This window comes from Hypanus sabinus, chromosome 13, assembly GCF_030144855.1.
Source record: "Hypanus sabinus isolate sHypSab1 chromosome 13, sHypSab1.hap1, whole genome shotgun sequence".
NCBI classification, from domain to species: Eukaryota; Metazoa; Chordata; class Chondrichthyes; order Myliobatiformes; family Dasyatidae; genus Hypanus; species Hypanus sabinus.
Genome location: NC_082718.1, coordinates 6,064,548 through 6,091,742, shown reverse-complemented (window position 1 = coordinate 6,091,742; position 27,195 = coordinate 6,064,548). Strand labels below are relative to the sequence as shown.

The 27,195-nt window shown below is 45.0% G+C and overlaps 1 protein-coding gene and 1 long non-coding RNA gene across 3 annotated transcripts in view; one reads left to right on the top strand and one right to left on the bottom strand.

Annotated features, from left to right (window-relative positions):
- ube2h (ubiquitin-conjugating enzyme E2H (UBC8 homolog, yeast)) overlaps positions 1-3,656 on the bottom strand; it is a 111,313-nt gene extending 107,657 nt beyond the window's left edge. The window contains exon 1 of the mRNA XM_059987048.1: positions 3,210-3,656. Coding sequence (XP_059843031.1) covers positions 3,210-3,262 — 53 coding nt within the window. The 5' untranslated portion in view covers positions 3,263-3,656. The remainder of the gene's footprint in view (positions 1-3,209) is intronic.
- Positions 3,657-3,822: 166 nt separating this feature from the next.
- LOC132403434 (uncharacterized) lies at positions 3,823-27,174 on the top strand. 2 transcript variants are annotated; one of them, XR_009515260.1, is made up of 4 exons: positions 3,823-3,875; positions 7,006-7,120; positions 9,237-9,467; positions 15,577-15,942. It is a non-coding gene; the product is annotated as an uncharacterized LOC132403434 (long non-coding RNA). The 2 variants fall into 2 exon arrangements; XR_009515259.1 differs by lacking the exons at positions 9,237-9,467; positions 15,577-15,942 and adding an exon at positions 27,020-27,174.
- Positions 27,175-27,195: the final 21 nt, after the last annotated feature.

Here is a 27,195-nt window from a genome sequence, read left to right as displayed (position 1 = left end):
TTAAAATTTTTATAGAAGCAGGATTGATGGAGCATATTATATGGACATTGAATGAGCCTTGGTAATTTCTTTAATCAACAAAACCCAAACTGCAAATGAACTAGAATATAATTAACAAAATCAGCAACTGATGCTCTGATAAGTTACATTCTTCTGTAAGACAGCCCTGTTTTCAACGCTCATTTATTTTCCTACCTTGATTAGGTCAAGAGCAGAATAATATTCTCGGGCTCAGTTTTGCCAAATTAATTGCACAATCACTCAAAAAAAATGATTAATCCACAGTACAGCCAATTCCATTTGTACAGCACATTCCAAAATTAGATAGATCACTTTTAGTTCCTTTTTAAAAACAGATTGGATTAAATGAATAAAGACAGATGAACAGTCTTAGATTCAGTTACATATGGGTGTAATTTCAATCCAAATGCACACTGCAAAAGTAGATCTTTAAAAGCTTAACACTCCCCTGAACCTTACCATACAACTTCATGCATTGCACTTTGATTAGTGAGAATAGCCCAAACTCAATTATGGAAAATATTTGCATTGACTGCTCTCCCCAACTTCAATTATCAAAACTCATGCTAATTCTTTACTCAGTATTTTCAATCATGTTTGAATCCTTTTCCCATTTTGTGAAGTGTTCTGGAAAAGTTTTAGTGAATTTGTTGTGATTTCAAAGCCTTGTTTACAGGGTGATGCTAGAGATACCAACAGTAATTTAACTACAAAAGTGATGGTGGGAGAGGCAATTCCATTACAGGCTTTGTAAAGGCACATGGACCTTGCATAGACGCATTGCCCTTTAAAGGTCAGAGTACCTGCATTTATAATCCAGCTTGTAAACTGAAATCAGAATGAAAGGAATGTGCTGGAGCTGTGAACTTGAGGATACCAGCTGGGACAATTAGTTTTGAAAAGGTACTAACTGAAAGATTAATATTAAATGACAAAAAAATACCATCTCCCCCTACCCCCCAAGCCTCCATTTCCTTTCTCCTTACCCTCACATTCAGGATGGATAAGTAATGAACGTAGTATTAATTCAACAGGTTTGAGGAGAGGTTTGCGAAAACATTCAACTCCTACTCTCAAGGACAAAAGCTGTCAGGCCTAACCAAATACCAATCCATCAAATTCAGCTTCTTGTGAATGAATTTCCCCCACCATCCCAACCTAACGTTTTCCTCAATTCAACACTGTCACAAAACACCAGTTTTAGATCAGATATGTCCATGGTGCACAGGTTATTTTAATCAAATTCAAATAATTATAGGAACTACATTGCATTCTGACAGAAGAACTAATGTCATCAAGCAGTACAATGCTAATATTTGTATAATGCTACCAGTTAAGTGCAAATACAAATCAGTCAAAGCTTGAAAAAACATGCCAGGTGGAACTACCTTCCTGACAACTGCAGAAAAAGAAACAGGACTAGCAGTCAGTGACACTAAATATTAACTTGGGAGCCTCTGTGCATTGGACTATACACCAACTGCTTGGCCAAGGAATAACCTGCACGTTTGTCCTCTTGGGCTACGATGGTCAGATAATAGAAAACACTGTGTCAAGCCAGCATCTGTACAAATGATTGTATGATTAAAAATGCAATAGCCCTCGCTGATGCCTTAAAAAAGGTATTTTATTTAACAGATACTTCCGTGGCCATCTTATATGTTTGAAAGAGCCAAAGAATAATTTAGACAAGAAACCCAGATTTAGATTTTTTTTCAAAGGGTGGCTAAACTTCAAAATTTTTCCTCCAATTACATGCAGTACTGACCTTCCAAACCGTAGACAGCTGGGAATAAGTAATCCATTATAGAGAATTAAACAACCTCTCTGAATTAAGTGGCCTTTTGACACTCAAGTAACTTGTGGATTAACCACCTTTTCAGGGGAAAAAAGTGAATTTTGTAATGTTTTAAAAGTAGCTGATGTGGTTAACCGTGGTAAGTGAGGGGAAGCCAAATAGTTATTGGTACCAATCTGCAACCATTTGCGTTTCTGCCTTCAACTAAGAGTTAGATGTGTGTAAGTCTTTCCTTTGAAGCATCGGCTGGAGTGTTTGTGTGTTAAAACAAGCTCCTCCTCCAGCCCAATTCCGGCTGGTAACAGTGCAACCAATCGCTCTCTGCAGCTCACTTTAGGACCAACAGTTGCTGTCCAACGAGTTCCAGCAGGTAGCACCATTAAAAACAAGGCCAAAATGGGCGAGGGGCTAAAACATATTTAAAAAATGTAGCATTTACCCACCCTTCCAAAGAGAGAAATTAATTTATTTCATACATTTTAAATAAAGAAAGTGACAAGCTGGTACTTCAAAACAACAGGAAACACAAAACTCAAAATTATTCATAAGAACGATAAATAAAACAATAATTAGACAGCAAATATTCAGAAAAGTCACTATGCCCCGTAGAATGCGCATGTGGATGCATAAACGTGATGTGGTTAAAACTGATTGCAATCGGCGATCAAATTCCTTTAGTTTTTCTCCCATCCCCCTCTCAACTAAACCTGGACTGATCAACAAGCCAAAAATACCCTGCAAATAAACGACGTCAGACAATCCCCAACCCCTGAAAACATAACATACACGGTTTCATGAGATATGACCGTGCTTTATAATCATAGACCGTCTGCTGAAGCATTACATCTGGTCTTCCAACGACAGAAGAAAATAAGATTTTCTGCCCCCCCCCCAGATCAGGCCCAACAGGCATCAGAACAATTTGACATGACGACCAAATACCGTCAAATACTATCACAGATTCAGAACTACACACCGCTCATTTAAATAAACATTCCTAAAATTCCAATTAAATATTTTCAACAAAAAAGGTTGACTTCTAGAGTATTACAACTTTAAAATATAGGGGGACGCCTTAAAAGCCGTCTCCATTTGAACGATAACAGTTTTTCATGTATGAACCATTAAACATCCCGAAAAACTGACAAACGGAACCTCAAAAAAAAACTCAGCCGTCATGTCAGTTGTGTTCTCGTAAGTACAGATACACGATCTGCACTGATGGGCTAAACCTGCGGTACAACATGAAATGGAAGAAATCCGCCTTTAACACAAACAAACGGCGCAGTTGACACGACAATTAACAGGCGAGACAAAGAAGACAGGGAGAAGGAGGGCGAAATGAGAGAGAGGGAGCAAAATGAAGCCCCCTTGCTGGTCTGAAGGATACAGTTTGACCACATCGGTGTCCATTCGTCTCTTCCCAGGACTTGGGGATGACATGTCCGTGCTGTTGAGGAGGTGGCGGCAGGCGAGTTGGCTTTTAAATCCTTCCCTGGGCCTGTCTTCCTCCGAACCCCCGAGAGCACAACACGCAGGAAAGCACCAAACTCTCTCAGGTGTAATCGAGGCACGGTGGAAAGGGAGAGTCAATCGGCGGGTACGATCATTCAGGCCGCGGGCCGGCGGGGAGCGTCCCCCACTCTGCACTCGATGCCACTTTGTCCGGCTCCACTCTGCCCGTCTCCGGCTCACTTCAATGGGCGCTGTGATGGCGGCTGTTTGTTTTGGCCTCGCTCCTCGCACCAGCACCAGCACCGCCACCCCTTCCTCCTCCCCTTCCGCACCGCACCGCACCGCACCTCCTCTCCTCCCCTCCCCTCCCGCCCTCTCTGCCTCTGCCTCTGTTCGCCTCCTCCGGAGCTTCCTCTCACTCCGATCCTCAGCCTTCTCTCCAGCACTCGCCCGTGACGTTGACGTTGTTGTTTGTCAGCGTCGTCCTCCACGCCGCTGTACGTGCTGCTTACGTCACCGCTCGCCCCGCCTCTTCCCCGAAAACCCTTCTGGGACACGTAGTCTTCAGTGTTGACACAAGTCTTTAAAAAGATAAGCTTCAGTAAGATTTCTTGTCCCTTTATACTTTATACGCACGTTTTGGGGTAGGTAGGTGGTTTTCCAAATACCAAAGTCGCGAAGATAGGCGTTATCCAAATAAATGAGTCAATAGAGCACATGTAATTGTGTGGTGAAGGATGACGGGAGTTGTAGTTCGCTCATGAACTAGCTATTAATTGAGAGGAGATAGTGAGGGCAGCAGAGATGTGGTGAGGATATACGTTTTGGAACGATGCATTAAAATTAGCATGTAGAAAGACCTCAGAAATAGAAACATATCTGAACTAGTGAGGAAAGTAGCATTGATGGATGTGTTTCTGGGAGATGAGCCAAGCTCACTGAATCAGTTACCAGTGGAGAACATCTGAACACAATGATCAGAAGTTCTAGAACAGCAATCGAAAAGGATAACATCTACTCTGTGGTGAATAGAGAAGGGCCAATTTCAATAGAAAGAGAACAGATCAGAATTGCTGAAACGTAATCAAAACTTGGCAGAGAAAGCTTCAGCTGAACAATGGGAGGCCTTTAAAACTGAGATGTTTTAACAATGGTCCAGATCTTTTCTCCTCAGCTTCATCTTCCACCATACCTTATCTCACTCTCCAATTCTCAGAGCTGTAGAAGATTCCTTGTTTTGCAACAAATCCCTTGGTATATTTAAAACATCCTCTAGATAAAACATTTTTCAGCAGTCTGAAGGGACTCTTCCCTCTTTGATTGCCTGGTCCACTCTTTCATCTTCAGCAGTGCCTGCCCATTCTCACAGCATCTCCTTGTGGAACTGTAGTAGAGACAAACCCGCACTGTAATTTATCTGTACTTCATCCAATTTAATATCATGCATTTGGTCACCAAGTGATCTAACCTATATTAGGAAAAACCAAAAGCAGATTGGCAGCTTACTAGAATACCTCTGTTAAGTCTGTATATTAATTGCCTACCATTTTAATTCTTTATCCTACTGCTGCGTTGACCCTTACACTGTTCCAGTGAAGTTCAATGTAAACCCGACTTGGCATTTCTCAGGCTTCAGGACTTGGCACTCGTAGAGTCATGCAGCATGGAAATAGGTTGGTTGGCCTACTGAGTCCTTGCCAATCATCAAACACCCGATTTCACTAACCCACTGACCATGTGCTCATTTACAAAGAGCCCTTGTCACTGGGAAACAACATCCATCATCAAAGAACTGCATCCAAGCCATGCTCTCTTCTTGCTGCTGCCATCAGGAAGGTGATTGATGCACCATCAATAACTCACACTGAGACGTAAGGCGAGATATCGGCTTTTATTGACTGGAAGAAGGAACCAGGAGTGAGTGACCATCATACTACGTCATGGAGACTGAGAGAGAGCATAGGCCTCAGATCGCCTTTATACAGGGAACTGAGGGAGGAGCCACAGGAGCAGTCAGCAGGGGGCATGTCCAGACAGGCACACGTAGTTCACCACAGCGGTACAGGAGCCTCCAGACCCACAGCACCAGGTTCAGGAACAGTTATTATCTCTCAAACATCAGGTTCTGGAACCAGAGCAGATATCTTTACTCAACCCAACACTGACCTGATTCTACAACCTATGGACTCTCTTTTAAGGACTCTAGAACTCGTTTACTTGATATTTAATGCTTATTTATTTATGTTTGTATTTGCACAGTTTGTTGTCTTTTGGTTGATTGTCTTTCCCTGTATAAGTGGTTTTTCATTGATTCTGCTGTGTTTCTATTATGTATTGTGAATGCCTGCAAGAAATGAACCTCAGAGTTGTAAATGGTGACATTTATGTAGATTGATAAATTTACTTTGAAATGTTAACTTTGAACACTTCCCACACTCTCATCAACTCTCCCCAGATTCTACCAACTGCGCTCCAGCAACAATTTACAGTGGCCAATTAACCCACCAACCCAAATGTCTTTGGAATCTGAGAAGAGACCAGAGCACCTGGAAGAAGCCCATTAGGTCTCAGGAAGAATATGCAGCCCTGACTCAGATTGCACCAGAGTTCAGGACTGAGTCCAGGTCACTGGAGTTATGAGACAGCAGCACTATGAGTGCTGAAATCAATAATGTCTACATAATCAGATATTTCATGCTTCCAGTATTCATCTCCTTTGGTATTTCAGGCTTCATCCATCTCTTGCTATTTGTATTCCACTGGACATTTTGTCCTTCAGCATTCTCTTTCAGCCAGCATCACCACTGATATCATTTTGGTAAATGAGTTTATTATTGTCCCATGTACTGAAGTGCAGTGAAAACCTTGTCTTGTGTGCCATTCGTACAGATCTATTCATTACAACAGTGAACTGAGACAGTCCAGATAAAACAACAACAAAGTGCTACGGTTACTGCAGGTAGACTATCAGGTGCAAGGACATAAAGAAATAGAACGAGCTCTTGAGTCTATCTTATCATTCTGGCGTACTGTTCAATAGTTTTCTGATAGTGAGATAGAGGCTGTCTTTGAGGCTGGTGACACATGCTTTGCATCTTCTGCCTGATGGCAGGTGAGAGAAGAGAGAGTGCCTGGGATGGGCATATTACCACGATAGCAAGACATGTAGAGAGCCCATGAAGCATGAAGGGGAGGCTCTGACCTACAATCTGCCTCAGATCTCCCCACTTGTGCTCCTTCCTTTCTCTGCAAGTGAGAAAGTATTTCAGTTCTACAATCAATGAGCATCGATTTACGCTTTTGGTAAACAAATTCCACCCCCCCATTTTTTTCTTCCCCATTTCCCCACTCTGACCTTTTACCTCTTCTCACCTCCTTTTACTTCCCCCGCATCCCCTCCTTCTTCCCTTTCTCCTGTGATCCACTCTCTCCTTTCAGATTCATTCCTCTCCAGTCCTTTACCTTTCCCTCTCACCTGGCTTCACCTTCTAGCTGGTCCTCCTTCCCCTTCCCCCACCTTTTTATTCTCGTATCTTCCCCCTTCCCTTCCAGTCTGAAGGAGGGTCTCAGCCTGAAACGTCAACTATCTTTTCATTTCCATAGATACCTGCTGAGTTCCTCCAGTATTTTGTGTGTGTTGCATCAGCTCTAACTTTTCCTGGTTCTCATTAAGTTCAAAGTAAATTTATTATCAAAGTATGTACACTACCTTGAACTTCATTTTCTTTCAGGTGTTCACGGTAGAACAGAGAAATACAATAGAGTCAATGAACAACTACACACAGGTGTGCAGACAGCCAATGTGCAAAAGAAGACAAACTGTGCAAGTGAAAAGAAATACTGTAAGTAAGTAAACAATACTGAGAACCTGAGTTATAGATTCTTTGAAAGTGAGTCCACAGTTTGTGGAATCAGTTCAGGGTTGAGGAGAGTGAAGTTTTCCGTGCTGGTTCAGAAGGCTGGTGGCTGAAGGGTAATAACTGTCCTTGAACCTGGTGAAGTGGGACCTAAGGCTTTGGTACCTCTTCTTCAATAGCCCCAGCAAAAAGAGGCATTGGCCTGGATGGTGGGGTACCTTAACGATGGATACTGCTTTCTTGTGACAATAGATTTTCTCAGCGGTGGGTAGGGCTTTGCCTGTGATGGACTGGGCTGTGTCCACCTCATTTTGCAGGCTTTCCTGTTCACTGGCATCGGTGTTTCCATACCAGCCTGCGATGCAACCAGTCAAGATACTCTGTACTGTGCATCTGGAGAAGTTTATCAAAGTTTCAGACGACAGGCCAAATCTGTGCAAACTTCTAAGACGAGAGAGGAATGGTGGTGCTTCTTTGTAGTGGCACATGCGTGCCAGTCACAGTACAGGTATTCAAATATGATAACGGCAAGGAATTTATATCCCCAAATGAAATCTGGCACAAGGACCTCTGGTTTCTTCCTCCAGCCACCACAAACGTTGACTGTTTCTCTTGTCGTATCCACCTAGCCTGTTTTTTCAGTATTTATTTACCTTTCTTTGTTCCTTTGACACCTGATTAGTGGGTTTCATTCGTGATTCAGAGGCAGAGCAGTGTATGTATTAGGGTCTGTAGCTTAGTAGTCCATCTTCACCATATTGTAAACTGAATGTAAGGCAGAAAGTCAGTTCCCCACAGCTCACAGAGCAGGAGAAGTGAATTTCCTTCTCCCATAACTACACTGCGTTTCACTCATCACTCCCTCCCTTAGTGTTCGGGCAGAAGGAAACTAAATCACTTGGGAGGTGTATGAATACAGATGTCATGAGCTGTGAAATATGTATATATAAAATTAATATAAAATACATGCAGGAACTTGCTTAAAGGTTATAAGGGTGTGTTCTCTCTTTAGTGTAAACTTGGTCATTTGCCTTTCATTTTCTGATCGTGTAAAGCGAATAGATCATGAACACTATGTCATTGCTTATCAACGCTACCTTCTTGTGTCTGCAAATGATCAGCGAACTGTGCTCTCATATCTAAGTAAGAAGCTTGTAGATTCGACTTGTGCTCCTGAGACTTGAGCAGAAAGCTCTGGGCTGATGTCCCAGTGAGGGACTGCTGAACTGATGGTGGTCTTACCCTTCATGGGAGATGTTAACCTTTCCCTCCTTCCTCTAGCTTACGTGAAACATCTCATGGCATTAACTTAAAGAAAAAAGCAAGGGGGTTAGTTGTGATGATCGCACCATGTTTACCACTAATTCCTTTGTTCTTTATTATAAAAACATAATAAAATAAATCATACAAACAGATAATTATTGTTAACCATAAATTAAAGTTCAGCATTCAAAGTACATGTCAGTCACCATTTACAACCCTGAGTTTCATTTTCTTGTGGGCATCTATCTAATAGCAATGATGACAGGATCAATGGAAGATCAGCCAGAGTGTAGGTGACTACAAGCTGTACAAATGTAAATATAAATGAATAGCAATAGATAATGACAACATGAGATAAAGAGACCTTAAAAGTGAGATAATTGGTTGTGGAAACATTTTAGTGATAGGGCAAATGAGTGTGGTTATCCCCTTTTACTCAAGAGCCTGATGGTTGAGGGGGAGTAACTGTTCTTCTACCTGATGACTCAAGTCCTGAGGCTCCTGTATTTTCTACCTCATGGCAGCAGCAGGAAGAGAGTGTGGCCTTAGTGTTGGGGACCCCAATAATAGATGCCACCTTCCTGTGACAGTGTTTCGTCTAGATGTGCTCAGTGGTGGGGAGGACTTTACTGTGATGTACTGGGCTGTATCCACTACTTTTTGTAGGATTTTGCATCAAAGACATTGGTGTTTTCATACCAGGCCGTGATGCAGCCAGTTGATATGCTCTCCACCACACATCTATAGAAGTTAGTCAGTGGTTTAGAAGTCATGCTGAATCTCTGCAGACACCTAAGGAAGTGTGGAGTTGGCTCCATAAAATCTTTGTTATTTTTTTAAAGAGCAAACACGAGGAAATCTGCAGATGCTGGAATTTCAAACAACACATACAAAATGCTGGTGGAACACAGCAGGCCAGGCAGCATCTATAGGGAGAAGCACTGTCGACGTTTCGGGCCGAGACCCTTCGTCAGGACTAACTGAAAGGAAAGATGAAATCTTTCACATAGGGAGCCTGCGTACTCCCATCAACCTGCACCCAGACCGTAGCCCTCCATACCCCTACCAGCCAGGTACCTATCCAAACTTCTCTTAAGCGTTGAAATCGAGCTTGTGTGCACCAGTTGTGCTGGCAGCTGGTTCCACACCCTCATCACCCTCTGAGTGAAGCAGTTCCTCTTCATGTTCCCCTTAAACTTTTCACTTTCACCCTTAACTCATGACCTCTGGTTGTGGTCCCACCCAACCGCAGTGGAAAAAGCCTGCTTGCACTTACTCTATCTATACCCCTCATGCTGATACAGTTTCAAGGGAGCACTGTGATTTAGGTTTGATAGGCCAGATGAATGTGTGGCTGAGGAGCTAGTGCAGGGGCCAGGGAGTCAGGTTCTTGGATCATTGAGATCTCTGTTGGGGTACACAAGGCCTGTACAAGAGGAGGAGATTGCACTTGAACTGCAGCAAGACCAATACCCTTGTGGGGAAATTTGCTAGTGCTACTTGGAGGGTTTAAATTGGATTGGCGAGGTGGCGGGGTGGGTGGGACTCTGAGAAGGAGCAAGTCATGGGATGGAACAGTAACCAGCGAAAGCAGTTTATGTCATTAGGATGGCCAGAGACATAGTAATTTATTTTATTCCGACAACAGTGCAGAATAGGCCCTTCTGGCCTTCTGAGCTGTGCTACCCAGCAACCCAGTGGTTTAACCCTAGACAATTTACAATGACCTACTGACCAGTACGTCTTCGGGCTGTGGGAGGAAATCCACACACGGGGAGGGATGTACAAACTTACTAAACTCTGAACTCTGACACCCTGAGCTGTAAGAGCATAGCGCTAACCGCTATGCTGCTACAGTAAAGAGAGGGAAAACTCGGTTAAGCTACATTTATTTCAATGCACAAGGCTTAACAGATAAGGAGGACAAATTCAGAGCATGGATTGGCTCTGAGGACTGGGATGTTATTGCCATTAATAGAGACATCCTGAGAGAAGAGCAGGACTGGCAGATTAATGGCTCATGGCACAGATGCTGCAGGAATGATAGAGGTGCTAGAGAGCAGGGAGGGGCTGTAGCCTTTCTGATAAGGAAGTGCTGTGAGCAGTACACGTCAGGACCACTGGATTCAAAACCAGTTACTTTCCCCAAGCCATCAGGCTGATCAGGCCCTCCAGCCATTACAGAACCAAGTTGCTGTCCTACTGTGTTTTCATAAGCCCTGTCGCTACCTGGCAGTTCCTCAGTCTATTTGTCACTTCACCATTTCCTGTCCGAGTCACCTAGGTATAGGTACTCGTGCGCCTCATGTTACTTTACACATAACAACCAGTCGAATATATAAACTAATCTTACATGTATGTATATATACTGTGTGGTTTCTAGTTGCTAAATTCATGCCCCCCCCCCCCCGCTCCCCAATAGTCATTAGGAACTTGAGGAGCAGGTGTGTAGGAAATTGTTGTAAGAATAATAGGATTGTATTAGTGGAAGATTTTATTTTCCTCAGTATTGATTGGGTCATTAGGAGTGTTAAGGACCTACTTACTCTAGGCCCATTGTGCCACTGGCTTTTTGGGCAGCAATGAAGGTCCTCCATCTCTGGCGGTGCTCAGGGCTTCCTTCATCATGTCAGTAGCTTCCTCTTGGTTTTCACTACTGTCTGTCATGCATCTCCCGAGTGGAGACTCAGGAATACCGTCACACTCAGATGTAGGAGGATTCTTCATTCCTGTTTCTGTAACTTTTTTGTTTGACCAGTCAGGGTTGTTGGCCCTGAGCTGAACCCCCAAACCTGGAGGACCCATGGATCACTCTTAGTCTGGCCTACACCTTTTAACCAGTCTGGCATGGGTAACCCTACTAAGAGCCAAAGCACAAAGCCCTGAATCCAGCCAGTAGAGCTCTCTGCATCATTGAGGCATGCACATCTCCAAACCCTATGACAAAATTGTGGTTGTTAAGGACCTAGACAGGGTGGAATTTGTGAACTATGTTGAGGAAAGTTTCAAGAGTCAATATATAGAGGGCTTTACTTGGGATGGGGCAGTACTGGACCTTCTCTTAGGAAACAAGGCAGGGCAAATAACTGGAGAAGAAGTTAAGGAGCACTTTGTCTCTAGTAATCATTATTCTATTAGTTTTAAGGAAGCGATGGAAAAGGGTAGGGCAGATCCACATTTCAGGGTCCTAAACTGGAGCAGGGTCTATTTTGGAGGAGCAAGTAAGATTTAGCTGAGGTCATTTGGAGAGCTGGTTTGAAGGGAAATGAACAAGTGCAAGTGGTAGGCTTTCAAGAGTGTGAAATCAAAAGTCCAGGGGCAAAGTTCAAAGTAAATTCTATTATCAAAGTACAAATATGTCACCACGTACAACCCTGAGATTCACTTCCCTGCGAGCACACTCAACAAATCTACAGAACAGTAACTATAACAGGATCAATGTAAGCTCAACCAGGATGCAGAAAACAACAAACTGTGCAAATGCAAATATAAATAAATAACAACAAATAACGAGAAAATGAGACAACAAGATAAAGAGTCCTTAAAGTGAGATTGTTGGTTGTGGGAATATTTCAATGATGGGGCAAGTGAGTGTCGTTCAAGAGCCTGATGGTTGAGGAGTAGTAACTGGTCTTGAACCTGATGTTCAAGAGCCTGATGGTTGAGGAGTAGTAACTGGTCTTGAACCTGATGTTCAAGAGCCTGATGGTTGAGGAGTAGTAACTGGTCTTGAACCTGATGTTCAAGAGCCTGATGGTTGAGGAGTAGTAACTGGTCTTGAACCTGATGTTCAAGAGCCTGATGGTTGAGGAGTAGTAACTGGTCTTGAACTTGATGTTCAAGAGCCTGATGGTTGAGGAGTAGTAACTGGTCTTGAACCTGGTGTTCAAGAGCCTGATGGTTGAGGAGTAGTAACTGGTCTTGAACCTGGTGTTCAAGAGCCTGATGGTTGAGGAGTAGTAACTGGTCTTGAACCTGATGTTCAAGAGCTTCACCCTGTGGCTCTTGTACCTTCTACCAGATGACAGCAGCGAGAAAAGAGCTTGATCTGGGTGGTGGGGGTCTCTGATAATGGATGCTGCTTTCCTACGACATAGATGTGCTCAATGATTGGGAGTGCTTTACTTGAGATGTACTGGGCCAAATCCACTACCTTTTGTAGGATTTTCCAGTTAGAGAGAAGAGTAAACTTGGTAAGTTTAGGAAACCTTGGATGATGAGAGGCATTGAGGCTCTGGTCAGGAAAAAGAAGAAACCATGCTTTGGGTTTAGAAGAACTGGGATGAGTGTATCCCTTGATGACTGTAAAAAAAAAATTGAGAATACGTTTAACAGGGAACTCAGAAGGGCAAAGAGAGGGTACAAGAAGGATCTGGGAGGTAAGGTTAAGGAAAGTCATAGGAGGTTCTACACCTGTATTAAGAGTGAAAAGCCCCTCAAAAGTTCAGCAGGGCTACCTCTGTCTAAAAATGAGGAGAAGGGTGAGACTTTTCACAAGTATTTCTCCTTGATGTTTACTGAGGAGAAAATCATGATTGCTTAAGAGATAAAAGAAATAAGTAGAGATTTTTGAAGGACGATTATTTTACCAGGGAGAAAGTATTAGCAGCTTTACAGTGCATTAAAGTGGATAAATCCCCAAATGCATCTTTGGACCTTGTGGGAGCTTGGAGGAGAAATTGCGAAGGCCCTTGCAGAAATATTTGCTTCATCGTTAGGCATTTCCCCAAAAAAAATGGAAGGTGGTTAATATTATTCCTTGTTTAAAAAGAGTAGCAAGGATATGCCAGGGAATTACAGGCCGATCAGCCTGACATCAGTGATGGGGAAGTTACCAGAGGGAACTCTGAGGGACAGGATCTACCAGCATTCGGATAGACAGAACCTGATTATGGGGAGTCAGTGTGACTTTGTGTTTGATTAATCTTTTAGAGCTTTTTGAAGAGGCGGCCAAAAGGGTGGATCATAGGGCAGTGGGTGCTGTCGATGTGGATCTTAACAAGGCCTACAACAGGCCCCAGGTGGCAGGCTGGTCTGGAAGGTCAGTTCCTCTGGAACCCAGGAAGAGCTGGTTGGGCAGATTCACAACTGTTTGGATACAGGAGGCGGAGGGTGGTGGTTGAAGGTTGTGGAGGCCAGTGATCTGTGGTGTGTCACAGGGTTTTATACTGGGACCCTTGTTATTCATTACTTAGACAAATGATTTGAATGCAAATGAACAAGGCTTGATCAGTAAGTTTGCTGTTTACATGGGGACCTTGATCACTTAGGAAAGTGGGCCGAGGTGGATTTCAATACAGATAAGCATGAAATGATGCATTTTGGAAAGTCAAACCAGCATAAGACTTGACAATGAATGGTAGAGCAATTAGAGATAGGCTGACCTTGCCAGTCTTCCAAGAGGACTTCTCATGGTTTGGAGGCCTGCATGCCTCAGTGATCTGGAGAGCTGTGTTGGATGGTTTTATGCTCTGGCTCTTGGTAGGTTCACCAAGCCGAACAAGTCAAAGTGTAGAGACAGGGCCAAGAGTGGACCACTGGTCCTCCAAGCTCAGGGCTGACAAAAACAAAACTGTTACGGAAACAGTAAGGATGAAAATTTCTTCACATGAGTGGCGAAGGACAGACAGAGATGGAGGATCTTCACTGCTGCCCTGACGGCCCGCGGTGTAACGGGCGGTAAGTGACCTGCCAGGGACTCTCAGGTGCTGAGAGATGAATCAATTTTAAAAAACTGATTCTTTAACTCTCATTGAGGCCACTAGTCATATTGTCTTCTGTGTGTCACATGTAGAATTGTAGATCAGGACTGCATAAAGAAAGCCTTTTGATATTTTTCAATTCAATTAATTACTCATCTTTGTTGACTTTTTAAAAAATCTAACCACCTTAAACTTGTAAAGAAAATTGAATCCATAGCCCTTTCAGATCACTAATTCAATGCTTACCTTATCCTATCCTTTACTCTGTTCCATATTCAGAGCTGATGAGCACCAGGGGTTTTCAATCTTTGCATTAATAACTGAATGGAAAAAAAAATTCTCAGCACATCTGAGCAACTTTTAATTCAACAATGCAACATCATTTAAGTATTAAATAAAAGGAGCGCAAATGAGGTTTTGATAAAAGGAGCAAATCCCATGAATTGATCTCAGAACTGGAGAGTGAAACAGAAACCTAGGGATGGAAGCACTGGTAGTTAGAGACTTCTCTCTGCCAGGGTCCAACGTGAATGAATCCTGGCAGAGACAATGGAAGATTGTGTAGATCAAATTGTTACTGAATGAGCCCTGAAGAAAGATTCAGTTAAACCATTAACTGTTTAACCCCGAGAGATAAACAAGATGTGTGATCAATATTTCATAAAATGAGGGAGAAGCTGCAGGTCAAATAAAATACTACAAATGGAAGAAATCAGAATTTAAACCAGAAAATGGCAGTAGTATTCAGCAGATCAGGCTGGTAGAGAAAGAAAGGTGTTTTTGATGTACGCAGATCATCCCAAGGTGTTTCTAGCTAATGATCTACTTCCTGAAGTGCTGTCATATGGCAGCACAGCAGCCAATATGGCACAGAGGAAGGTATCAGAACAGCAATGTGATTGGGATTAGATCATCTGTATGAGGGAGGAAAGCAGGGTAAATGATTCAGTGTAATTATTTTTCTGTGGAAGTGGATGTTTGGTGGGTGCTAAATTAATACTTTATCCCATCTGATATTTGTCTATTGATAGTGGATCGCAGTCAGCATATGTTCACTGCGGATGATTGAGGTTCTTTTTTTCACCAGCTAGTGCAGAAGGGCCTTGAGTAACATGCAGAAAGAGAAGTTTAACACCTCCTCAATTTTCTGAGAATTACAATTATTTCTGCAATTAAGCTTCACAATACTTTCTAGTTCTCAGCTATTATATTGCTATATTTACTGCAAAAATACATTTAGTTACCACTTTATTTGGTAACTTCTGTACCCAATGAAGTGGCCACTGAGTGTATGTTCATGGTCTTCTGCTGCTGTAGCCCATCCATTTCAAAGTTCGACATGTCATGCTTTCATAGATGCCCTTCTGCACACCACTGTTGTAACTTGGTAATCTGGATTACTGTCGCCTTCCTGTCAGCTTGAACCAGTCTGGCCATTCTCCTCTGAGCTCTCTCATCAACAAGGTGCTTTTGCCCACAGAATTGTTGCTCACTGGAGGTGTCTAGAGACTGTTGTGCAAAAGTCCCAGGAGATCAGCAGTTTCTAAGACACTCAAACCACCCCATCTGGCACCAACAATCACTCTACAGTCGAAGTTACTGAGGTCACTTTTCTTCCCTGTTCTGATGTTTGGTCTGAACAACAACTGAACGTCTTACCATGTCTGCATGTTTTTATGCCTTGTGTTGCTGCCAGATGATTGGCTGATTAGCTATTTGCATTAATAAATACCTAATAAAGTGGCCACAGAGTGTATTTCAACTTGCCTAAAAATCTGTAGCCAGGAGCATTAAGGGATATGGGGAAAGTGTCATTCATGTAAAAAGCCAACTGTAATCTTGTTAATTGGTGCAGAAGCTGTGAATAACTGAATAGTCTCTTCTATTCCATTTTCTGTATTCTTATGGACCTTGTTCCCAGATGTTTGCTGGTAAGCCATGGTTCACTAGGTATCACTCACTGAGCCAAAGTAATAAGGATCTATATTCTCCTTCAAAAGTCCTGACCTCGACCTCAATACAGAGGTTACCAGCCCCACGAGAAAAACTAAGAGAATGCAGCACAATTTAATTTTATCTTTCAGACTAGCCTAAGCATCCCAGTATCTGAAAAAAACACAGAAATTTATCCCAAACGTGCTTCAGTACTTATCCCTCAACTAAATATTATCTCATAACTGTTATGGAGGATCTCACAGTCTACGTGTTTCAAAGTTCAAAGTACACTTATTATCATAGAATGTATACATTATACAACCATCAGCTGATGCACAGAGAAAGGGGGGGGGGGTGGAAACCACAAATCTTGCAAAGAACAGAAGCAAGCAACACTTTGTTACACTAATAAACCTCACTTCCAAAATGCACTTAATTGGCCAAAAACCACTGTGAGACATCTGTAGATCATAAAAAACTCTACTTCTTTTCTTGTTTTTCGGTGTTCTTTTCATTTCAGGGAAGAGACAACCAGTCTTGTCTCCCTGTTTGATGAGCCCCACCATGATCAATGTTCCTCCAAACCCTTCTCTCTTCAAGCCCAAAAATCTCCTCTACAGTCCTTCGTTCCTGCAACCTAATTCCCAGAACGCCATGGCTGGATATTTCCCGACAAGTTGCTAATGGAGTATTCTATCCCACCTGCTTTAGGACAAAAGCAAGGAATTTAAAGATGCCCTTGTAACGTTTTAAAGAATTAGAATCTGCAGCCATTGGCTCCTTTAGCTGTGGTTTTAACTGCATTTTTGCCCATTCCAGTTATTACTTAACTCAGTGCTCTCACATTGGAACAGTTTGCATGACAACTGCCATCCCTGATGTTTTACCTTAAGACGGAAGTTCAAATCCCTCCCATGCCAAGGACCCTCATCCAATATTTCCTAGCAATTAGACTAGCGTTGTGTATAATCCACAGTCCAATCTGTGCTAATTTAGTTTCTGTTATCACATTCATTTTACTGAATGCAAATAGTTGATGGTTCTTCACAGACCAAACATGGTGCTGTTTTAATTTCTGGCAGTCAATATTTGGTTGATCTGTCAGCACTGTGATTGCAGATATGCACCTTGCAGGCTTGAAAAAATAAAGTTGCTGAAAGATAAAACTAAAGTTCAAAGTAAAATTTATTATCAGACTACATACACGTCACCACATACAACCCTGAGATGCAGTTTCTGCGGGCATCCTTAGCAAATCTATAGAACAGTGACTGTAAACTGTAAACAAACTGCAAGTGCAGATATAAATACAGTAAATAGCAATAAATAACAAGCATGAAACAAAAATACAACAGTGTCCTAAAAGTACCGAAAACCTTGGCAAAAGTTATCCCCTTTCGTTCAAGAGCCTAATGGTTGAGGGGTAGTAACTGTTCTTGAACCTAATGGTGTGAGTCTTGAGATTCCTATACCTTCTACCTGATGGCAGCAGCGAGAGAAGAGCATGGCCTGGGTGGTGAGGATCTTTGATGATGGATGCTGCTTTTTTACGGCAACATTTCATGTAGATGTGCTTAATGGTTGGGAGGTTTTTACCTGCGAAGTACTGGGCTGAATCCATTACATTTTGTAGGACCTTCTGCTCAAAGGCATTGGTGCTCCCAAACCAGACCGTAATGCAGCCGGTCAGCACACTTTCCACCACCACACGTCTATAGAAGTTCACCAAACCAGACCGTAATGCAGCCGGTCAGCACACTTTCCACCACACATCTACAGAAGTTCACCAAGGTTTCCGATGACCTGCTGAATCTCCGCAGACTCCTGAGGAAGTCCAGGAAGTACTTTGAACTTTTTAAGCGTAGTCAGCTCCATCATGGGCACTAGCCTCCACAGAATCCAGTATATTTTAAAGGTGTGGTGCCTCAAAAAGGAGACATCCATCATTAAGGATCCCATCACCCAGGACATGCCCTCTTCGCAAGCGAGAAAATCTGCAGGTGCTAGAAATCAGAGCAACACACACAAAATGCTGGAGTAACTCAGCAGGCCAGGCAGTGCCGATGGACTTTTCTCTATAAATGCTGCCTGACCTGCTGAGTTCCTCCAGTATTTTGTGTGTCATGCCCTCTTCTCATTGCTTCCATCAGGAAGGAGGTGAAGAAGCCTGAAAGCACACACTCAGGGATTCAAGAACAGCTTCTTGCCCTCCGCCATCTGATTTCTGAATGGACATTGAACCCATGAACACTACCTCACTACTTTTTTAATTTTTATTTTTGCACTACTTGCTTAACTATTATATATTTATTGTAATTCATATTTTTTCTCCATTATGATATATTGCATGGTATTCCTGCTCAAAGACGTAGTGGATGGCGTAACACTTTATGGTACCAGAGACCTGTTTTCAATTCCTGCCACTGCCTGTAAGGACTTTGTGCTTTCTCCCTGTGACTGCTCTGGTGTCCTCCCACCGTCCAAAGACATACCAGTCGGTAGGTCAGTTGGTCATTGTAAATTGTGGGATCCAATCAGGGGATATAATGCTGGGCAGCGTGGCTCAAGGGGCCAGAAGGGCCTGTTCCACGCTGTGAAAAACAAAACGACATATTTCACCCGATTCGGCAGTGGTGTTAAACTGGATTCTGATTCTGATCTGCATAAAAAAGGAGAAGAAAATGGCTACAATAGGTTTGATTGCAACATTTAATTCTCAAACCTAGAACTGGGAGGAGTATTACAAAATACCGCTTGTTTCTTCAATGCAAATGACATTGATGATAAAAGTTGGTATAGGCTGATCTCAATTACAACAGTAAGTGTCCTCATGTGGAGTTTGATGTGAAACTCTCTTAGCCAAAGAACATGTAAAAATTCAAATAAAAAAAAAATTCTGTTTTTGAGTAAGTATATTAACCTAAAGCCAGGAGAGATTGTGAAAAAGTTTGTCTCATTCATATTGAAGAAATCCAAACAAAAATGCGACTGATTTAAAGCGAGATGCAAGTCATTCTGACTGTTCCAAGTAACAGCAGGCACAAAGGACAAGTGGCAAAACACTGTCTTCAAACAAACTGAATGTTTTTTGAGAAAGATTTTAAACAAAGGCTGTTCCACTATTGCATGAAGCATATTCCATTTGAATGTTGGTTCGAAAAGGTAAAAAGATCATGTATGTGGTTCAAAAGGCCATGTTACTAAAGCTCCTGGGAATAAGCATAATATTGAGCAAACATAATCAAAGGAAGATGCGCAAAATTTCCAAATTATGGACCATCCTTTATCAAGAAAAGGAAGCAAAGACACTGAGTAATTCAGAGGAGCTGCTCAAGATAATTTATAAGAAGAGGTTAATTAACAAAGATGTCCTGATGAAGGGTCTCAGCCAGAAACATTGACTGTTTCTTCATTTCGGTAAATGCTGCCTGACCTGCTGAGATACTCCAGCTTTTTGTGTGTGTGGCTCTGGATTTCCAGCATCTGCAGAATCTCTTGTGTTTCTAACCAAGGCGGAACCACGAACAGTGTCATGAAGATGAATGGCAGGAATGTGACGTTATACTGAGAATGCAGACTTATACTGATGAACCAGATTGAGCGAGCTGAAAGTGCAACTGAATTTAAGAATGCATGTGGTTGTACTGATGAAACCATTGAAGAAATTGGAGTTGCTTACATGGTAATGAGGTATTGCAGGCTCCAGATCGAATCTGTTGGGAAGAGGCTCACTGAAAGTAATTCTCCTAAATGGAGGAATCTACATCATTTTAATGACGCTAGATCATTACAGAATGTACTAGAGCGACATGAAGCGATTACTGGACACTTTGAAGAACTTGTTCCTAGTATGTAGATGGTGATGGATCTGAGGAGATTTGATGCCTGTGTGTGGGAAATATAATGGGCCTAGTGTAGTACTCCCCAGATCACATGGGGGGGGTAGGGCACTCCCCAGATCACATGGGGGGGGGTAGGACACTCCCCAGATCACATGGGAGCGGTAGGGCACTCCCCAGATCACATGGGAGCGGTAGGGCACTCCCCAGATCACATGGGGGGGGGTAGGACACTCCCCAGATCACATGGGAGCGGTAGGGCACTCCCCAGATCACATGGGGGGGGGTAGGACACTCCCCAGATCACATGGGAGCGGTAGGGCACTCCCCAGATCACATGGGGGGGGGGGGGTAGGACACTCCCCAGATCACATGGGAGCGGTAGGGCACTCCCCAGATCACATGGGGGGGGGGGGGGTAGGACACTCCCCAGATCACATGGGAGGGGTAGGACACTCCCTAGATCACATGGGAGGGGTAGGGCACTCCCCAGATCACATGGGAGGGGTAGGGCACTCCCCAGATCACATGGGGGGGTAGGACTCTCCCCAGATCACATGGGGGGGTAGGACACTCCCCAGACCACATGGGGGGGGGTAGGACACTCCCCGGACCACATGGGGGGGTAGGACACTCCCCCGGACCACATGCGAGGGGTAGGACACTCACTGGATCACATGGGGGGGGGTAGGACACTCCCCAGGTCACATGGGAGGGGTAGGACACTCCCCAGGTCACATGGGAGGGGTAGGACACTCCCCAGGTCACATGGGGGGGTAGGACACTCACTGGATCACATGGGGGGGGGTAGGACACTCCCCAGATCACATGAGGGGGGCAGGACACTCCCCAGACCACATGGGAGGGGTAGGACAGTCCCCAGATCAAATGGGGGGTAGGACTCTCCCCAGATCACATGGAGGGTTAGGACACTCCCCACATCACATGGGAGGGGTAGGTCACTCACTGGATCACATGGGGGGGGTAGGACACTCCCCAGATCACATGGGGGGGTAGGACACTCCCCAGATCACATGGGAGGGGTAGGACACTCGCCAGGTCACATGGGAGGGGTAGGTAGGACTCTCCCCAGATCACATGAGGGGGGCAGGACACTCCGCGGACCACATGGGGGGAGTAGGACACTCCCCAGGTCACATGGGGGGGTAGGTAGGACTCTCCCCAGATCACATGAGGGGGGCAGGACACTCCCCAAATCACATGGGAGGGGTAGGTCACTCACTGTATCACATGGGGGGGGGGTAGGACACTCCCCGGACCACATGGGAGGGGTAGGACACTCCCCAGATCACATGGGGGGGTAGGACACTCCCCAGATCACATGGGAGGGGTAGGACACTCCCCAGGTCACATGGGAGGGGTAGGTAGGACTCTCCCCAGATCACATGAGGGGGGCAGGACACTCCCCAGACCACATGGAGGGGTAGGACACTCCCCAGGTCACATGGGGGGTTAGGACACTCCCCCGGACCACATGCGAGGGGTAGGACACTCACTGGATCACATGGGGGGGGTAGGACACTCCCCAGGTCATATGGGGGGGGTAGGACACTCCCCAGATCACATGGGGGGGGCAGGACACTCCCCAGACCACATGGGAGGGGTAGGACAGTCCCCAGATCAAATGGGGGGTAGGACTCTCCCCAGATCACATGGAGGGTTAGGACACTCCCCACATCACATGGGAGGGGTAGGTCACTCACTGGATCACATGGGGGGGGTAGGACACCCCCCAGATCACATGGGGGGGGTAGGACACTCCCCAGATCACATGGGAGGGGTAGGACACTCCCCAGGTCACATGGGAGGGGTAGGTAGGACTCTCCCCAGATCACATGAGGGGGGCAGGACACTCCCCGGACCACATGGGGGGGTAGGACACTCCCCAGATCACATGGGGGGGTAGGACACTCCCCAGATCACATGGGAGGGGTAGGACACTCCCCAGGTCACATGGGAGGGGTAGGTAGGACTCTCCCCAGATCACATGAGGGGGGCAGGACACTCCCCAAATCACATGGGAGGGGTAGGTCACACTGTATCACATGGGGGGGGGGGTAGGACACTCCCCGGACCACATGGGAGGGGTAGGACACTCCCCAGATCACATGGGGGGGTAGGACACTCCCCAGATCACATGGGAGGGGTAGGACACTCCCCAGGTCACATGGGGGGGGTAGGTAGGACTCTCCCCAGATCACATGAGGGGGGCAGGACACTCCCCGGACCACATGGGGGGGTAGGACACTCCCCAGGTCACATGGAGGGTTAGGACACTCCCCACATCACATGGGAGGGGTAGGTCACTCACTGGATCACATGGGGGGGGTAGGACACTCCCCAGATCACATGGGGGGGTAGGACACTCCCCAGATCACATGGGAGGGGTAGGACACTCCCCAGGTCACATGGGAGGGGTAGGTAGGACTCTCCCCAGATCACATGAGGGGGGCAGGACACTCCCCGGACCACATGGGGGGGTAGGACACTCCCCAGATCAGATGGGGGGGGTAGGACACTCCCCAGATCACATGGGAGGGGTAGGACACTCCCCAGGTCACATGGGAGGGGTAGGTAGGACTCTCCCCAGATCACATGTGGGGGGCAGGACACTCCCCGGACCACATGGGGGGGTAGGACACTCCCCAGGTCACATGGGGGGGTAGGACACTCCCCCGGACCACATGCGAGGGGTAGGACACTCACTGGATCACATGGGGGGGGTAGGACACTCCCCAGGTCACATGGGGGGGGGTAGGACACTCCCCAGATCACATGGGGGGGCAGGACACTCCCCAGACCACATGGGAGGGGTAGGACAGTCCCCAGATCAAATGGGGGGTAGGACTCTCCCCAGATCACATGGAGGGTTAGGACACTCCCCACATCACATGGGAGGGGTAGGTCACTCACTGGATCACATGGGGGGGGTAGGACACTCCCCGGACCACATGGGGGGGTAGGACTCTCCCCAGATCACATGGGGGGGTAGGACACTCACTGGATCACATGGGGGGGCAGGACACTCCCCGGACCACATGGGTGGCAGGACTCTCCCCAGATCACATGGGAGGGGTAGGACACTCCCCAGGTCACATGGGGGGGGTAGGTCACTCACTGGATCACATGGGGGGGGTAGGACACTCCCCAGGTCACATGGGGGGGGTAGGTCACTCACTGGATCACATGGGGGGGGTAGGACACTCCCCGGTCCACATGGGGGGGTAGGACACTCCCCGGACCACATGGGGGGGTAGGACTCTCCCCAGATCACATGGGGGGGTAGGACACTCACTGGATCACATGGGGGGGCAGGACACTCCCCGGACCACATGGGTGGCAGGACTCTCCCCAGATCACATGGGAGGGGTAGGTCACTCACTGGATCACATGGGGGGGGTAGGACACTCCCCGGTCCACATGGGGGGGTAGGACACTCCCCGGACCACATGGGTGGCAGGACTCTCCCCAGATCAGATGGGGGGTAGGGCATTCCCCAGATCACATGTGGGGGCAGGACACTCCCCGGACCACATGGGGGGGGGCAGGACACTCCCCGGATCACTATCTGATTGAATAGTAACTTGGTTATTGGAGTCAGAGGCATGAACACTTAGGGAATCAGGAAGAAGGGGTGAGCTGACTGGAAAATACAGGCCTATGTTTAAAGAAGAGTAAACAAGTTTCTTGGCAAATGAGGTATAAAAGTTGGCTACACCCAGTTCAAGAGAAGGTAAATGCTGTTTTACATGATCTGCTCCAACTAATGACACTAAACTGAGGCACATCTGGGATTGTGAAAATATTTAATTAATTCCAGCAGCTGTCCTCGTTTCAATGCACCAATTACTGCAAAGAATGTGAAGTGAAGATAGACTGGAGCTGAAGAAAAGGTCTGTGCATATCGTGTGTCAGTACATTATTCAACCAGCAAAAGGTGAATCTTAACATGTAACTAATCACCATGCAGAGTGATCCCATGGGGATGGAAAACCATTCTTGAAAAGCTGTTATAGTTTGTCCTGGATGCTGACAGAAGCAGGAAAAATAGTTCTCTCAGCTGGTTCAAGATGTCAGTAAGGATTGTGTCTGCAGATGTGCTTTTAGCAGGCTTCAAGAAAAAAAAATTCTTTAAAGGACAAAACTGGGGCTTTACCTTTCTTTCATAACCTCCGTCTTGAAGACAATCCCACAGTATAAGTGCCCACTCAGGCCTACTCTCATCCTTCCAACTTGACAATGAAAGGTTTATTTCTTCTTCTCTAAAAGATACTTGGGGCGGGGGGGGGCAGAGCTTTTGCCCAGCCCTGCTTTATTTCTTCATGTTACATCACCTTGCAGACCTGGATTGGCCTGCATGTGGCTTCATCCCCACTTTAACATGGATCGCTGAAGAAATATCCAACAGATCACTATTTAATGCATGGTTTCTATTTTAGCAACTGTTAACACATTTAAACAGTTTTAAGGAATCAAAAAAGTATTTCTTTTTGTTAAATCACTAAACATGCTAAAACCTAAAGAGTATGATGGATTTGCATAGGCACTTGAGTCATTATTCTCTGATTAAATTGCCTTGATTGGGAATTGAGTGTCTATTAAAGCTTACTGCAGCTCTCCGTGACCCAGGCAGCAGCTTAGAATCAACGATTAGGCATGAAACTTGCATTCAGCTCCAGTGTTTATGAAGATTAATTAAAAAAACACAGCTGACCATCACTCATCCCCAGAGCATGTTGTGTTTATGATGTAAAAGCAAACCATATCGAAGATAAGAACAGCAGTAGCTGTGTGATTTGGATATGAGGTCTAGTGAGACGTAGTCCATCTTATCAACATTCAGGCAACTTTGTGAATTGAGAACCTGATCTTGATAATGCTAAATAATTGTTGTTGGTAGAAGGCTCAAATGCTAAAAGCAAACAACTAATATTTAAAAGGGTTATTGTTTTGTCACATTCTTGTACCATGTAATTTTTCCCTGTTCCTTGAACTGATAAATGTCAGCTTTGGAGGAGCATTAGCTATGATCTTTGAATCCTCTTTGGCTGCAGGGGAAGTGCCGGAGGATGGGAGAATGGCAAATTTAGTTTCCTTGTTTAAAAAAGGTAATAGGGAGAAACCTGGGAACTATAGACAGGTGAGTTTTACGTCGGTGGAATGCAAACTACTGGAAAGGCTTCTTAAGGATAGGATCTACGAGCATTTGGAGAAGTACAGTCTACTCATGGATAGTCAACATGGCTTTGTGAAGGGAAGATTGTGCCTCACGAGCCTGATTGAGTTTTTTGAAGAGTTAACAAAAGAAATTGATGAGGGTAGGGCAGTGGATGTGGTCTACATGGACTTTAGCAAAGTCCCTCATGAGAGACTCATTCAGAAAGTCATGAGGCATGGGATAAGTGGAACCTTGGCTGTTTGGATAAAAAATTGGCTTAAAGGAAGAAAGCAGAGGGTAGTTGTGGAAGGAAAGTATTCTGCCTGGAGGTCAGTGACTAGTGGAGTGCCGCAGGGATCTGTCCTGGGACCCCTGCTATTTGTGATTTTCATAAATGACCTGGATGTAGAGGCAGAAGGATGGGTGAGTAAGTTTGCAGATGACACAAAAATTGGAGGAGTTGTGAATGAAGCTGTAGGTTGTCGAAGGTTACAAGAGAATATAGACAGGCTGCAGAGTTGGGCAGAAAAATGGAGTTCAATCTGGACAAATGTGAGGTGATGTATTTTGGAAGGACAAACCAGAAGACTGAGTACAGGATTAATGGTCAGTTACTTAAGAGTGTGGATGAACAAAGGGACCTTGGGATTCAAATCCATACATCCCTCAAGGTCGCTGCGCAGGTTGGTAGGGTAGTTAAGAAGGCTTATGGGATGCTGGGCTTCATTAACAGGGAGATTGAGTTCAAGAGTAGTGAGGTCATGTTGCAACTCTACAAATCTCTGGTGAGACCGCACTTAGAGTATTGTGTTCAATTTTGGTCACCTCATTATAGGGAGGATGTGGAAGCTATGGAGAGGGTGCAGAGGAGATTTACCAGGATGTTACCTGGTTTGGAGAACAAGTCATATGAAGCAAGGTTAGCAGAGCTGGGACTTTTCTCTTTGGAGCATAGAAGAATGAGAGGGGACTTGATAGAGGTCTACAAGATTATGAGAGGCATAGATAGGGTAGATAGTCAGTACCTGTTTCCCAGGGCACCAATAGCAAACACCAGAGGGCATATGTACAAAATTAAGGGAGGGAAATTTAGGGGAGACATTAGGGGTAAGTTTTTTTACACAGAGGGTTGTGAGTGCCTGGAATGACTTGCCAGGGATGGTGGTGGAGGCTAAAACATTAGGGGTATTTAAGAGCTTCTTGGACAGGCACATGGATGAAAGAAAAATGGAGGGTTATGGGGTAGTGTGGGTTTAGTACTCTTTTTTAAAGGATTATATGGGTTGGCACAACATGAAGGGCTGAAGGGCCTGTAGTGTGCTGTAGTGTTCTGTGGTTTTCTAGTTTGAGGCAGAATTCAGATTTATCTCCTGTAGGAACTGACTGTCCTGTGTTCCTCCCCGGTTCACTCCCTCCCGCTGCAAAAGCAGAGGAAAGTCGTGATGAAGTGTCTCGGCCAGGAATGTTGACTGTTTACTCTTTTCCATAGATGCTGCCTGGCCTGCTGAGTTCCTCCGGCATTTTGTGTGTGTTGCTCGGATTTCCAGCAACTGCAGATTTTCTCTTGTTTGTGATTGGAATCACAAGTCATTGAGTCTAAGCACAAAGAGGTCCGAGGATGTGTTAAGCAACATAAATTGAGGAATATTTTGACCAAGTGAGGAGAGCCTCACTTTTGGAGGTTGGGACAGTGGAATTCTAGGTGCTTCATGTTGCATGACTACGTTTAGTAAGAGTGGTTACACTGGGTTTGATAGGCCTCGGACAAGGTAAGGGAAATAAACAATCTGCAAAGGAAAATACAGGGTTAATAAAACCAAATTATGTTCAATTGGGCAGCTATATTGTTTATATCCAATCTCTGATAAATAGTACACACTGAGCAGGCTGGGCCAATTGCCTTCAAAGTTCAAAGCAAATTTATTGTTTAAATACATACAGTATATGTCACTAGATTCATTTCCTTGCAGGCATTCACCATGGAACAAAGAAATACAATGGAATCAAAAAACCACGAGCAAAGACTGACAGGCTGTGATTCACGGGTTTCTCTTTCTCTATTATCATGTATCGCATCGTACTGCTGCCACAAAGTTAACAAATATAACGACATGTGCCTGTGACATTAAACTGAGATAATAAAGAT